Raw genomic sequence first — 12,668 nt, 5'->3', positions numbered from 1 at the left:
CATCCTGTTGTTTAACTTTTCCTGCGGAGAAATAAACAAACATCCCTTCTACCTAGATACGGCATCAACGGCAAACCAGAGAAGCAGTTCCTCCTCCAAGGTCTAGTCTAGTGAACCAGTGAGCTCACTGACGTTACTTACAGTAGCATAAATGGCTCCAGGGCAGCCACATCCCTGAAAAGCGCACCCCCACAAGCAGCTCGGGCCATGGATGAGTCTGACTCCCCCACTGTTGATAATGCAGGCTCAGACAGAGGGAAAGAAGTCTAGCTGAGACTAGCCAGCAGGTGGGCTGGCCACCCTTCAGGTTACAGCAAGCCTGATGTCGCATCCATGGGCTTGAGAATGTCCTGAGAGAGAAGGAGGTCCATTGAGTCCCCACCCTTCAAAGTGGTCCAGTGCTCCCCATTGCACACTGCAGCATCTTCCTCCTGCCTCTTCTGGCTTTGTTTCGGACTTGCTTTTATTGGGGAGCTAGTGGTTTTCTCTCTCTTTTTTTTAAAGATTTATTTATTTATTATGTGTCCAATATTCTGTCTGCATATTTCCTACACCCCAGAAAAGGGAACCAGATCTCATTGATGGTTGTCAGCCAATGTGTGGTTGCTGGGAATTGAACTCAGGTCCCCTGAAAGAGCTGCTGGTGCTCTTAACCTCTGAGACATCTCTCCAGCCCTATCTCTGTCTTTTTAATCTTTTCATTTTAAACATGCTTGCTTGTCTGTTGTTTTATATTACAAAATAAAACTGCCTGCTTGTCATAAGATTCTGAGCAGTGTGTACTCCTTCAGTGAGCGGCTGGGTATCTTGGTTATTGTGGTTTTTGGTTTTGGTGGGATTTTTTTCATTAATAAATTAAAGTGTTGCTGACATTCTAAAGTGACAAAAGAATGTGAGCTAGGGTTACTGTGATATTTTGTTGTACTCTAATAAAACTTGTCTGAAGATCAGAGAACAGAGCCAGGCACAGAGTTAAACATAGAGGTCATGCAGTGGTGACATACACCTTTAATCCCAGCACTTGGGAGGCAGAGATCCATTTGGATCTCTGTGAGTTTAAAGCCATCCTGGATTACATGAAATTGATTCAGTCTAGGAGAGAAACAGAGTCAGGCAGTGGTAGCACACGCCTTTAATCCCAGCACTTGAGATCTCATGCCTCTGCTACCAGTATTTGGAAAGCACACACGCCTTAATCCCAGCACTAGGAAGGAAGTGTAATGGCTGGGTAGAGACAGGCATATAAGGCATGAGGAGACAGGAACTAGTGCCTTTTGGCTGAGGACTCAGAGGCTTTCAGTCACAGGATTCGTGGAGATAGAATCTTGCCTTCCATTCGGCCTGAGGATTCAGTAGTGGTGAGAAGTTTCTCTAGTGGCTTCTTTGTCTCTCTGATATTTCAGCATTTACCCTACTATCTGGCTCTGGGTTTTTATTATAAGACCCTTTAGGATTTGTGCTACAAGGGTTAGAGAGATGGCTTAGTGGTTAAGAGGACTTGCTGCTCTTGCAGAGGACCCAGGTTCAGTTCCCAGCTCTCATGTGTTGGCTCACAACCACCTGCAACTCCAGTTCTTGGGGATCCGACCCCCCTCTTCTGGTCTCTGTGGGCACCAGGCACGCATGCATGCAGTGCACACACACACACACACACACACACACACACACACACGTTTACATAAAATAAGTAAATCTTTAAAAAAATGTGCTAGATAAGAAATCTCAGGCCTGGTGGTGGTGGCGCACGCCTTTAATCCCAGCACTCGGGAGGCAGAGTCAGGCCGATCTCTGTGAGTTCGAGGCCAGCCTGGGCTACCAAGTGAGTTCCAGGAAAGGCGCAAAACTACACAGAGAAACCCTGTCTCGAAAAACCAAAAAAAAAAAAAAAAAAAACCAGAAAAACAAACAAACAAAAAAAAAATCTCAACATAGACTCAGATATGCAAATAACAGGTGTCTACCTTCACTCCCCTCACCGCATCCTGCAGTGCGCTCATCTGACCCAGGTCTCTGAGCTGGCTTGCTTCTGATGGGGGGACTTTGGGAAGGTCATAGTTGACTTACTTTCAGAGCTGTCACTAGATGGGAAGTGTCCTTTCTAGTAACAGGAGCAGGGCTCAGGGCTGGCATTGGAAGCAAGTTGTCATTTCCTTCTTATGTGACCCCCCAGGCATCCACATAGCCTCTCTGAACCTCAATGACCTCCTCTGAGAGCTGGGACGAGGGCAGCCCATGTGATGGTGTTGGGTCTTGGCAGGTTGGGGACCAGATTCTGGAGGTGAATGGGCGGAGCTTTCTCAGCATCTTGCATGACGAGGCGGTGAAGCTGCTCAAGTCATCCCGGCACCTCATCCTGACGGTGAAGGACGTTGGAAGGCTGCCCCACGCACGGACCACCGTGGACCAGACCAAGTGGATTGCCAGTTCCCGGATTGGGGAAAGCGCCACCAATTCAGCAGGGTCTGGCCTCAGGCACAGGGTTCAGGGACCCTTGGGTGACTTTTGAGAATCAATGCTCCTCTCATCTTCTGCCACATGACTCTCAGCCTGGTGTCCCCTCCCTCAGATCCATTCCACTCATGAGCATGAGCATGAGCTCTTCAAGTTTCTCTCCTAGCCTCCATGTCCCCAGGGAAAGTTGAAATGCAGGACTTAGGGCCCCCAGGTTCTGCCATCAAGCAAATCACCTAACTGTCTCCGGGTGCCTAGTGTTGCATCTGAATGTAGGCTCTGCCCCCATCGCACACTGCCAGAGAGGACCCCGGGAGGTTTTGGGATGAATGAGTCTCAGAAGCCAAGCAGAGAGGCTGGGTGGGTATGTGCCCGCTAGCAACGTAACCCGTGTCACCGACGGTCCCTACCAGACGTCTCCACCTGCTGGCTGGTGACTCTAGTCAGACACCCCCAACCACTTCTTATTTCTCCCCCTCATTCCCTTCCTTTCTCCAGTATAGTGTTATGGCTTTTTTTTTTTTTAATTTCCAACATATTTTTAAAAACAGATTTCCTGTTTAAAAACTGGATTTCTGGTTATTTCTTAAAATTCTAGACTCGTACAGCATAAGCCTTCTTTTTCTCATGAAAATATGAGCTAGAGCCAAGGGGTCCCTGCAACTTGCTTCCGGTCCTGTTTCCCCACCCTCCCCGGGGGATGAGATGGTTGACCTGGGTCACCTGCCAGAGGTCTTTCATTCCGCCACACCCATGCTTCCCGACTCTCTGTTGCTCCCATGCCGACCAGAGAACTCTGGGTCCCATCAGGACAGAAAGCACTCAGGAGACTACCTTGCATGGTGTGGCAATGCTAAACATGTTACTAATTGGGAAGGCTAAAAACCACCTCTAGGTCTCAGGGGTCACCTGCCTTTCAGCAGCTCCTAAGCAGTGACCATGATACACGGGTGTATGGTTTCTCACATTATTGCTCTATTTGGGGATGGGAAGAAATTTTTTGAGACAGGGTCACATAGCCTAGGCTGGCTGCGAACTTGTTCTGTAGCTCAGGCTAGTCTTGATCCTCAGATCTTCCCATGTGCTGAGGTCATAGGCATGTGCCACCATGCCAGATACAAAGCCTGGCTTTCCTGCTCCAGCTCAGCCTCTCCCTTGTGTGCCCCTCATTCCATGCGCTCACATGTGCTGAAGGGGCTTGTTTCTCTCCATAGGTTTCCAGGGGACCTCACAGAAGAAGGGACAAGCAAGGTAGGTGTCCTCATCTGTGGGACATTGTCAGCATCTTCCTCCTCTCCCCTCAGTTCCGGGCAGAGTCCGCACAGGGGCTTGCATACTGTAGGGAGTTTCAGCCAGGCTGGCCAACTGTTCCCATGCTCACCGCCTTCCAGCCTGGGCTTGTTCCTGGGATAAGGGCAGTGAACAGGAGTCACTAGGTCCCTGCCCTCCTGGAGCGGCGGCGAGGATGTGTGTGTGTGTGTGTGTGTGTGTGTGTGTGTGTGTGTGTGTGTCACACCCAGTGGAAGACTCACAAATAAAGACAGTGCAAGCATTCAAACAAGTATCCAAGCAGAAAACAGACTGGGAGCCATCGAGGCAAGGTGGGCATTTGGAAAGAGTGAGAGATGAGTCAGTAAACCTAGATGGGACACCGAGCAGAGGGAGAGGAGTGAGCCATGCCAAGGCAAGAGCACATGCCAGGGCCCTGGGACAGAGTAGGGTTTGGGTTAGTGGAAGAATAGGAGAGAATGAGTGGGGTCTAGGGGCAGAGTGACAGGCAGGCTGACCTGTGCTCACAGGGTTTGGGGCCGTGGAAAGAGGTGGGGGCAGTGAGCACGGTGTAGGCAGAGTCCACCACACGAAGTTTGTGTTCCCAAGATCATTTTAGATGTGCTTGGCAGGGTGGCAGGGTGGGCCAAAGAACCTGAGGAGAGACTGGATGGTATCAACTGGTCAGTGGTGAGGACTTCTGGTGTAATTTGGAATGGGTTAGGGGAATAGATCCGAATTACAGTTCAGAAATGCGGGGACTCTTATCACCACAGCTAATTAAGAGAGATCGTAAAGCCCAGAGGATCATATAGTGTGTGAACAGATAGGCACAGGATACACACAGGCCAAATATGAAAGTGTCCCGTGAATGCTTTGTGACCAGAGATGACCATACAGTGCTGTCACCCCAGGGTTGGGTGGAGAGGTTCCCATGTACATGGAGATAGATCATCAAAGGACCTCTAGAAGCTGCAGCATCCCTCCCAGTATTGCTACTGGCTCTGCCAGGTCCTCTGGATCCCGCGCAGCCTAGAGTCAGTTCCCTGTGTCCTTCTGTCTTTCAGCCAGGATTTTACAAGGGCCCCGCTGGCTCCCAGGTGACCCTGAGCAGCCTGGGCAACCAGACACGCGCACTTCTGGATGACCAAGCCCGGCACCTGCTGACAGAGCAGGAGCGTGCCACCATGATGTACTACCTGGACCAGTACCGCGGTGGTGCCATCTCTGTGGAGGCCCTGGTCATGGCACTGTTTGAATTGCTCAACACACACGCCAAGGTGACTTTGTGCCTTCTGCCCCGACCCTATCACCAAGGACCTCAGCTCAACTGAACCCTGGGTAGATCCAGGGGGCCGTGGCGGGATAGGATCGAGAGGGTACTCTGGATGGAAAGGCTGGCCAAAGGCTTTGTGGCGTGAATGTGGTAGTGCCTCCTGGGACTTTGTCACCTGTGTGTGCTGAGAAGGAAGAGCGGCAGAGAAGGAGGAGTCAGGTGATGCTGGGCCTGGTGTTTGAGGAAAGACATGAGGAGGCTGGAGAGCCACATGGGGTTAAGGAAGGGCGAGCAGGCTCGCAGGCAGCTCACTTGGGGTTAGAGGTCCCAGTCTCACCTGCTGATGGCGTTCTCTCCTGAGCGTCTGAGCATCCCCTTTGTCCCCCCCCTCCCCTGCAGTTCTCTCTCCTGTCTGAGGTGAGGAGCACCATCTCACCCCAAGACCTGGACCGCTTTGACCACCTGGTGCTGAGGCGGGAGATAGAGTCCATGAAGGCGCGGCAGCCCCCAGGCCCCGGTGCCGGAGACACCTACTCCATGGTGTCCTACAGCGACACGGGATCATCCACAGGCAGCCACGGCACCTCCACGACGGTCAGCTCAGCCAGGGTGAGCTGCCCCTGCCCTGCCCCTGGTGAGAAGGTCGGGGTGCCGTTAGGATGTTAGCTTTTCCTCACCGAGCCTCGCCTTCCTCATCTGTCAGAGCCCGGCTACGGTGGAGTACCTGCTGTGTGCCGGACACGGGGACCGTGGACACATAAGAAAGACGTGCCTTCTGTGGCTCTCAGTCTGGGGATCCTAAGGAAAAGTTTTGTTTTGTTTTGTTGTTTTTAAGTGACAGGGGCCAACAAAATGCCTCAGAGGGTAAAGGTGCCTGCCACCAAACCAATTCAGGCCCTGGGACTCATATGGTGGAGAGAGAGAACTGACCCCTGCAAGTTGTCCTCTGACTTCCATCCCACGTGTGCACTCCCTGCAGCTCTACACCCAGAGGATCTGACGCCCTCTTTTGGCCTCTGGAGGCACCTGCACACGTGTGTGCGGACACACACATGCATGTTCACATGCACGCACGCACACACACACATACACACACACACGCACACACACACACACACACACACACACGCACGCACGCACGCGCGCACACACGGTGAAATGTACCAAATTGTAAAGGCTAATTAGACAAAACAAGAACGATATAATTGCATTTCACAGGAAGATCAAATGGGGAAGGCATGGAGTTCAGCTTAGGGTCAGCGCTTAACACAGTAGCGGTCAGGGTGGTTTAGACTGTGGTTCTGGGTTTCACAAGAGGCCACCTGCTGTCTGTGGAGCCCCAAGCCTGGCTTGGCTTTTCCTGCCAACTCAGCAGCTCCCAGTACAGCATCTAATCCATCCTAGAATGTGGTTCTGCTCCCAAGATTCTCAAGGGCAAATGCCTTGGGTTTTGTTTGCTTTTTTGTTGTGGTTGTTTTGTTTTGTATTTTTGTAGTTTTGTTTTTTTGTTTTGAGACATATGCAGCCCTGTCTGGCCTGGAGCTTGCTATGTAGCCCAGGCTGGCCTCATACTCACAGAGATCTACCTGCCTCTGCCTCCCGAGTGCTGAGAGTAAAGACGTGTGCTACCACGCCCAACAACAAATGCCATGTTTCTTATCTTAGGGGACAGCCATGTAGCCTAGAGGAGGGAGTCAGGTGGGTGGGCTGGAGGTCCAGAGCTGGTATTGTCATCCTCGGAAAGGGAGTGAAGTGCTGGTGGCTCTGAAGCCCGAACTCAGTAAGTTCAATGGCAGGCTGGCCCGCAGGAGGGATGAGCTACCTTGTGGCTGTCTGGTGAGCCCACAGGGCAGCCTTCACTCCTACAGATCCTGGCTCCTCACATGGCTTTTCTTCAGCACTCGAGCTCTAGGGTCTGGAGGACCTTTAACCCCATCCCTGTCATCTTCAAGGGCCCTGTCCTTTCCTGCGATGACCCCAGAGATTGCCATGCCTGCCTCCGTGGCTCCGGATGGGTCAGCGACTGTTTTTCAAGTCCCTGGAAGGGCAGGTCACTTCCAGAGCTAGACAGAGGCCCTGCCCCCGGACTGCCAGGTTCCCTGTAACCACAGGCCACGAAGCACCCCATGATGAGGTGATTCCAGGCTATGGGCCCTGGTCTGCATTCTACTTTTCTCTGAGTCTGACTCTTATGACCTTGGCCTTAAAATGTCCATGTGGAGCTCCAAGAGCCACTGAGCACAGCTCTGAACGCAGGGAGTTACGTTCTGGCTGCGGCCCTTGGATAGGCAGGACCAGAGTGCCACAGCGAGGGTGTCTTCTGGTCTAGGAGGCAGCAAATCTGGGCTTAAGTCCTAGTCTCCTTGTGCCTCAGTCCCTCCATGTATAAACTGCATAAGGTCCTGCCAGCTCTGGCTGCAGGAGCCCGAGGTCCAGAGAACACAGCAGGCTGTAGGACAAGAGGAGCCAAGAGGCCCCTGTGCCAGGATGGAGCTCTGCAGAGAGTAGCGATGGCCTTCCCGTCACTGAGAAGCCTTTGGTCAGGTTAGCTAGAACAGCACCAGCAAGGACCCAGGGCACAGGGCACACCTGGGCACAGCAGATCGCACGTCAAGAGTGGTTCTGCACAAGAGGCTTTGGGGCAGATGGGAGAGTACCCCGAAGTCCCTTTGCACAGTTCCTAAAATGGGGACCACTCGGAATCTGTGACCAATCAGGGTGCCCAGGACACACACACTCCCCCAGGCAGAGAGGAGCCTAAGAGAGCCTTGCAAGTAGGGAAGTCCCCTTTACCTCTCTGTGCCTCAGTCTCCTCCCTTGTAGGGGAATTGTTACACCAAATCCCCAACTTGTAGGGAGAACAGAAAAAGAAAGCAGTCTTAGGCCCAGGATGAGTACTGGAGTCCGTGGAATGCAGCCACAGCCCTCGGGGCAGATGAAGCCTTGCCGCTGCCTGCTGCCCTTCCTGCCTGGGCAACCCCCTTAGAGATGTGCTCACTGGGCCTGTGCGTACTCAAAGGCTCTGGAAGGCACTGGGCTGAGGACTGCTGCCCCTCCCTCTTGCCTGTTCCCAGGGACTCCCCCGGGCAATATTTGAGGCGCAGTTCTAAGAAAGCAGCAGGTCCCTGGGGACCCAGGCTGCAGGATCAAAGTCTCCAAGCTGATTCCTCCTGAATCACTGCCTGTCCTCAGCAGGTATGACCTGGGACAGACTGCTCCCGTCCAGCCTGCTTTTCCATCTGTGACTGGAAATGCTGGCACCACGCCCGCCCCAAGTCGCTGACCTCTGGAGACCCCTGAGAAGGATAGGGTTGGCTCCCCAGAGCAGCAGGGCCTTTCAGCTTCCTCTGAGGACCCTGCTGTTCCCCTCAGTAGGTGGTGGGGGGGGGGGGAAGGTGGCGGCTATGTTGAAGCCTCTTGATCCCCTGACATTCATTTCATGTATTTTTCTTTTTGCATTTTGCCCGTCCACCCTCCCTAGGAGCGGCTGCTGTGGCTTATAGACCTGATGGAGGTACCGTCCTTCTGCGGGGGTGGGGGGCAGGGCAGAGGTGGGGGCCGAGCCCTTCCTGCCGCCCCAAACTCTGCACTTGTCCCTTCTGGGGACCCAATGTTCTTGCTACTCAGCCTGTCTCCTGGTCACCACCTCATAAGTGGCCTCAGGCTCTGGAGAATGACTTCTATTCAAATCCTGGCTTAGCCCTGTGACTCGCTGTGTGACCTCAAGAAGTAGTTCTGCCTCTCTGAGTTTTAGGATCCTTAAAAGGAGGGTGATCACTTTGTGCTATGCAGTAGAGAGCATGACCAGCCTTTGTATGTCATGGCCTCTGCCTGTCTGCAATGTTCTCCTTCCCATTCCTCATGGCCTGTCCCCATAGCTTGGGTGGCAGATCTTACAGGAAGCCTGACCCCTTTGACGGGGTTACTTCCAGATCTCGCCTCTCTGTACTTTCGTGAACAGGAGAGATGTGGTCAGTTATCCCTACATGGTCACCAGTAGTTGAGGGAGGTGACCATATCTGGGGTCACTGCGGGGTCCCTGGAGTTTAGCACACGACTCAGCCCATGTGAATACTGGAGCTTTTCCTCTTAATAACAGCTGGGACTTATGGGGTGCTCTCTAAGGCCTGGTCCCAGCATTTCTCAAACATATCTCCTGTGGCCTTCCTAGTAGCCATGAGCACTAAGATCCTCCTGTTACAGAGAAGCTCAGAGAGGGGGAGCAGCTTACCCCAGGTCACACAGCTTGCTGGACCGAGTCCCTGGCCTGCTTGCCTCTGTGTGGAGTCGTGAGCCCTGTCCTCTGACCCTGGTTCTTCCGGAAGTTGTTTGCTGGGCATCCCCTAGCAGTCAGCCTGTCTGTTGGTCTGTACGCCACCTGTCTTCTCCCTCCCTCCTCTTCCTTCCTTTCTGTTAATCTTTATGGGGTGCATGCCATGTGCTGTGTGCAGCCCAGGGGCTGCAGTGAAGCAGAGAATACTAGAGATGCTTTCTTCAGCTGGAACTCAGAGGCCGGCGGGAATGATGGAGGACGAGATGAGTGGCACATGAAGTGATAAGAGCTACAGAAAATAGCAAAAGAGGGCAGGGCACCTGGGGCTGGGGAGAACTGGTAAAGGCATGCTTGAGGAAGACCGGAAGCAGCTGAGAGAGAGCCACACCCATATCTGGGGGTGTGGGAGGAGTTCGGACAGCAGGAACGGCATATGCAAAGGCCCTGAGGTTGGAGCATGCCTCCCGCGTCCACAAACTGTCTAGGAGGCAAGTGGAGCCAGAGCAGGGCAAGCACAGCAAAGGGCAGGCCACGAGCTGAAGACTGACTGTGAACAAGATGACGCCCCCCATCTGGGAGGATGTAGTCTGGCTTAATTTTAACAGGATCTCTGATTATTGAGAATCAACGAGGAATGCACAGACACATTCCCAGGAAATTGCAAGGGCTCCGTGGAGGTGGTGCAGTCAGTTGCTAAGAGATGCAGTGATGGGCTGAGAGGTGCCAGCTCTTTGTGTACCTGAGCAGCCCTGGCCTGATATCTCTTGCCATACCCCTGGCGCATAGCAGCCTCAGACCCTGCACACGCAGGCCACCTGGGGTGAGGGGCAAGGGGCACCACCTCCCCACCTGGAAGCATCTCTTTTAGGGTATTCTAACACCATTTTGTCCCTCCAGTGCCATGTGCCTTTGGGGAAGCCTCCTGCCCACACTTGCTTTAGTCTCCCCATCTGTAAGACGAAGGCAGACCTCCATGGCTCCTCAGAGTCTAAGCATCTTTCTGTTGAGAGGTGATGTCTTAGTTAGGGTTTTATTATTGTGATGAGACACCATGACCACAGCAACTCTTATAAAGTAAAACATCTAACTGGGGATGGCTTAGGAGAGTTCAGAGGTCTAGTCCATCACGGCGGGCAGCATGGCAGCGTGCAGGCAGACATGGTGCTGGAGAGGTAGTTGAGAGTTCTACGTCCGGATCAGCAGGCAGAAAGAAGAGAAAGTGACATTGGGCCTGGCTTGAGCATCTGAAACCTCAAAGCCCTCCCACCCACCTCCAGTGACACACTTCCTCCAACAAGGCCGCACCTACTCCAACAAGGCCACGCCTCCTAATAGTGCCGCTCCCTATGAGCCCATGGGGCCATTTTCCTTCAGACCACCACAGATGCTAAGAAGTATCTAGGAGGGCATGTCAGGGGATGGTGACAATGTCTCCCCAACTCTGCATCTCAGCAAGGGCTATAGCAGAGGGAGAAAGACGTGGAAGAGAAGATTACCCCCAACCAGGCACTAGGGACTGGACCACAGCTTCCACGCAGCAATGCAACAAACAGCCTGCTGTATCCGTAGAAGACAGCTAAACCCACAGAACTCGAACACACCTATGTCCTCACAGACACCGGTCTTGTTCTGAGCCCTGAGTGAGCTTACTTCCCCAGTAGCAGGGAGAGTGGATGGGGACAAGCAGGGACTGCATCCTACCAAGAGAAGCCCAGGAGATGGCGCCTTCAGCCACCCACAGGATTATCTTCCAACATTTGCCTCTGTATCCCAGGGAAATGCACCTTGTCCTGGCGCCTGGCTGCCGGTGACCCAGAGACCCAGGCATCCCAGATGGGGCCAGTTTCCACTGAACCCAGGTTCCCTGGGTCACATGGTAGAGTGATCCATCCCAGGCTACACATGGTCCACTGTGCGGCCACATCTGCTCAGAACAGAAGCCCTCAATCAAGGAAGTCCCCCAGCCCACCCCGACCCATAGACACATGACACCCCCTTTCAGTTTGCCTATCACTCAACCTGGAGCCTTTTTCCAGCCTCTGAACAGCATCATGTTCCCCGGAGAAATCGCTGGCCTGCAGAGTGGGCGAGAAAACAAACGCCTGCCAGCATTTGTTCATCTTTAGTGTGAGCAGGGCCGATGTGCCATTTCCCAGGCTGTGAATCCTACCACTGGGCTTGGCTCCTCAGACTCACAGTGGGTTGTCTTGAGCTGGTAGCGTAAGCTTTCCAATCCCGTCTCTACATCTGTGCATTGGATTGGAAATACCTGGTGCCTTTGGGTTGCCCAGGGAAACTGGATGGACATGAGTGGGGAGCATGTACGCTGAGCATGTTACTGCTCTGAGGGTTGGACAGAAAAAGATTAGAGGTCAAGGCTGTTGTTCACTCATAACAACTGGACAAAATCTGATTATCACCCCAGATTTTCCTGCCTGGATTGAAACACCTCTCCTATGTCTAGAGTGGGGCCCTGTGGCTTCCAAGGATGTTGAGATGGTACTCCACCCTTGAGGCCACATTGTCCTCTTCCTTACCACAGGGAGGCAAAAGAGAGGCTCCCAGCATTGCTGCATCAGCTCCCTCTGTGGCCTGAGCTTCCTTTGGGGCACACTGAAGGAGGGAGACTCAAGCCACTCTGGACTGAGTGACATCTGCTTGTCATCAGAGATGGGACAAGGAAGCAGAGGGTCTGCTCCCTCCTTTGACTCAGGACTGACCTGCTGGGTTTAAAGACTCCTTTGTTCAGGAGGAAAACCTTTATTCATTCCCTGCTTGTTCAGCCTGCCCTTGCCATGTGATGTTTATTGAATTAAGTCTCCCTACCATTCACCCTGCCCACCTGGAGCTGCCAACGGAGGCAGGAGATTTTGATAAAGGGACCTACATAAAGAGAAAGACTGTAGCTAGTATTGTTAGCATGAATCAGGCCCTGGGTTATGCAAACAATCTACAAATTCAGTGTCTGAGGGTTATGAGAGGATAGATCCAAGCCTGATGACTGGGTCACAGGCAGAGAGATGGTCAACCAAAATCCAGAGTTTGGCTTCAGTCGGGCACTAAATGAGGCTTTGACTTAAGCTGAGGGATACATGAGGAGTGGTATTGGGGGTGATAGAATGTGGGGCAAAAGCCACATGGGTATGCAGAGGGCCAGGGAAGTGATGGGCACCATGTAGGTCCCTGATGAGCTGCCATGCCATGCCAGCTTAATGTTTTGTGCCATAGCAAATTATCTGGTATAACTTAAGAGGAGACTTATTTTTGGCTCTAGGGAGTTCAGCCCATCTTTATTCAGCCTCATGCCTGTGCACAGAGCATCATAGTGGCCAGAACATGTAAAGGGGAAACTATTCACATGTTGGAGGAGGAGGAGACAGGAAACAGAGGAGTACAGGA

The 12,668-nt window shown here is 52.8% G+C and overlaps 1 protein-coding gene across 1 annotated transcript in view; it reads left to right on the top strand.

Annotated features, from left to right (window-relative positions):
- The window catches only part of Whrn (whirlin), an 87,912-nt gene that overhangs the window by 62,553 nt on the left and 12,691 nt on the right, over nt 1-12,668 (top strand). Inside the window, 5 exon segments of the mRNA XM_028892646.2 lie at nt 2,258-2,460; nt 3,666-3,702; nt 4,788-5,000; nt 5,396-5,605; nt 8,478-8,510. Coding sequence (XP_028748479.1) covers nt 2,258-2,460; nt 3,666-3,702; nt 4,788-5,000; nt 5,396-5,605; nt 8,478-8,510 — 696 coding nt within the window.

This window comes from Peromyscus leucopus, chromosome 2, assembly GCF_004664715.2.
Source record: "Peromyscus leucopus breed LL Stock chromosome 2, UCI_PerLeu_2.1, whole genome shotgun sequence".
Lineage (NCBI taxonomy): Eukaryota > Metazoa > Chordata > Mammalia > Rodentia > Cricetidae > Peromyscus > Peromyscus leucopus.
Note: the sequence above shows the minus strand (reverse complement) of the source record. Positions and strands in the feature narration are given on the sequence as shown.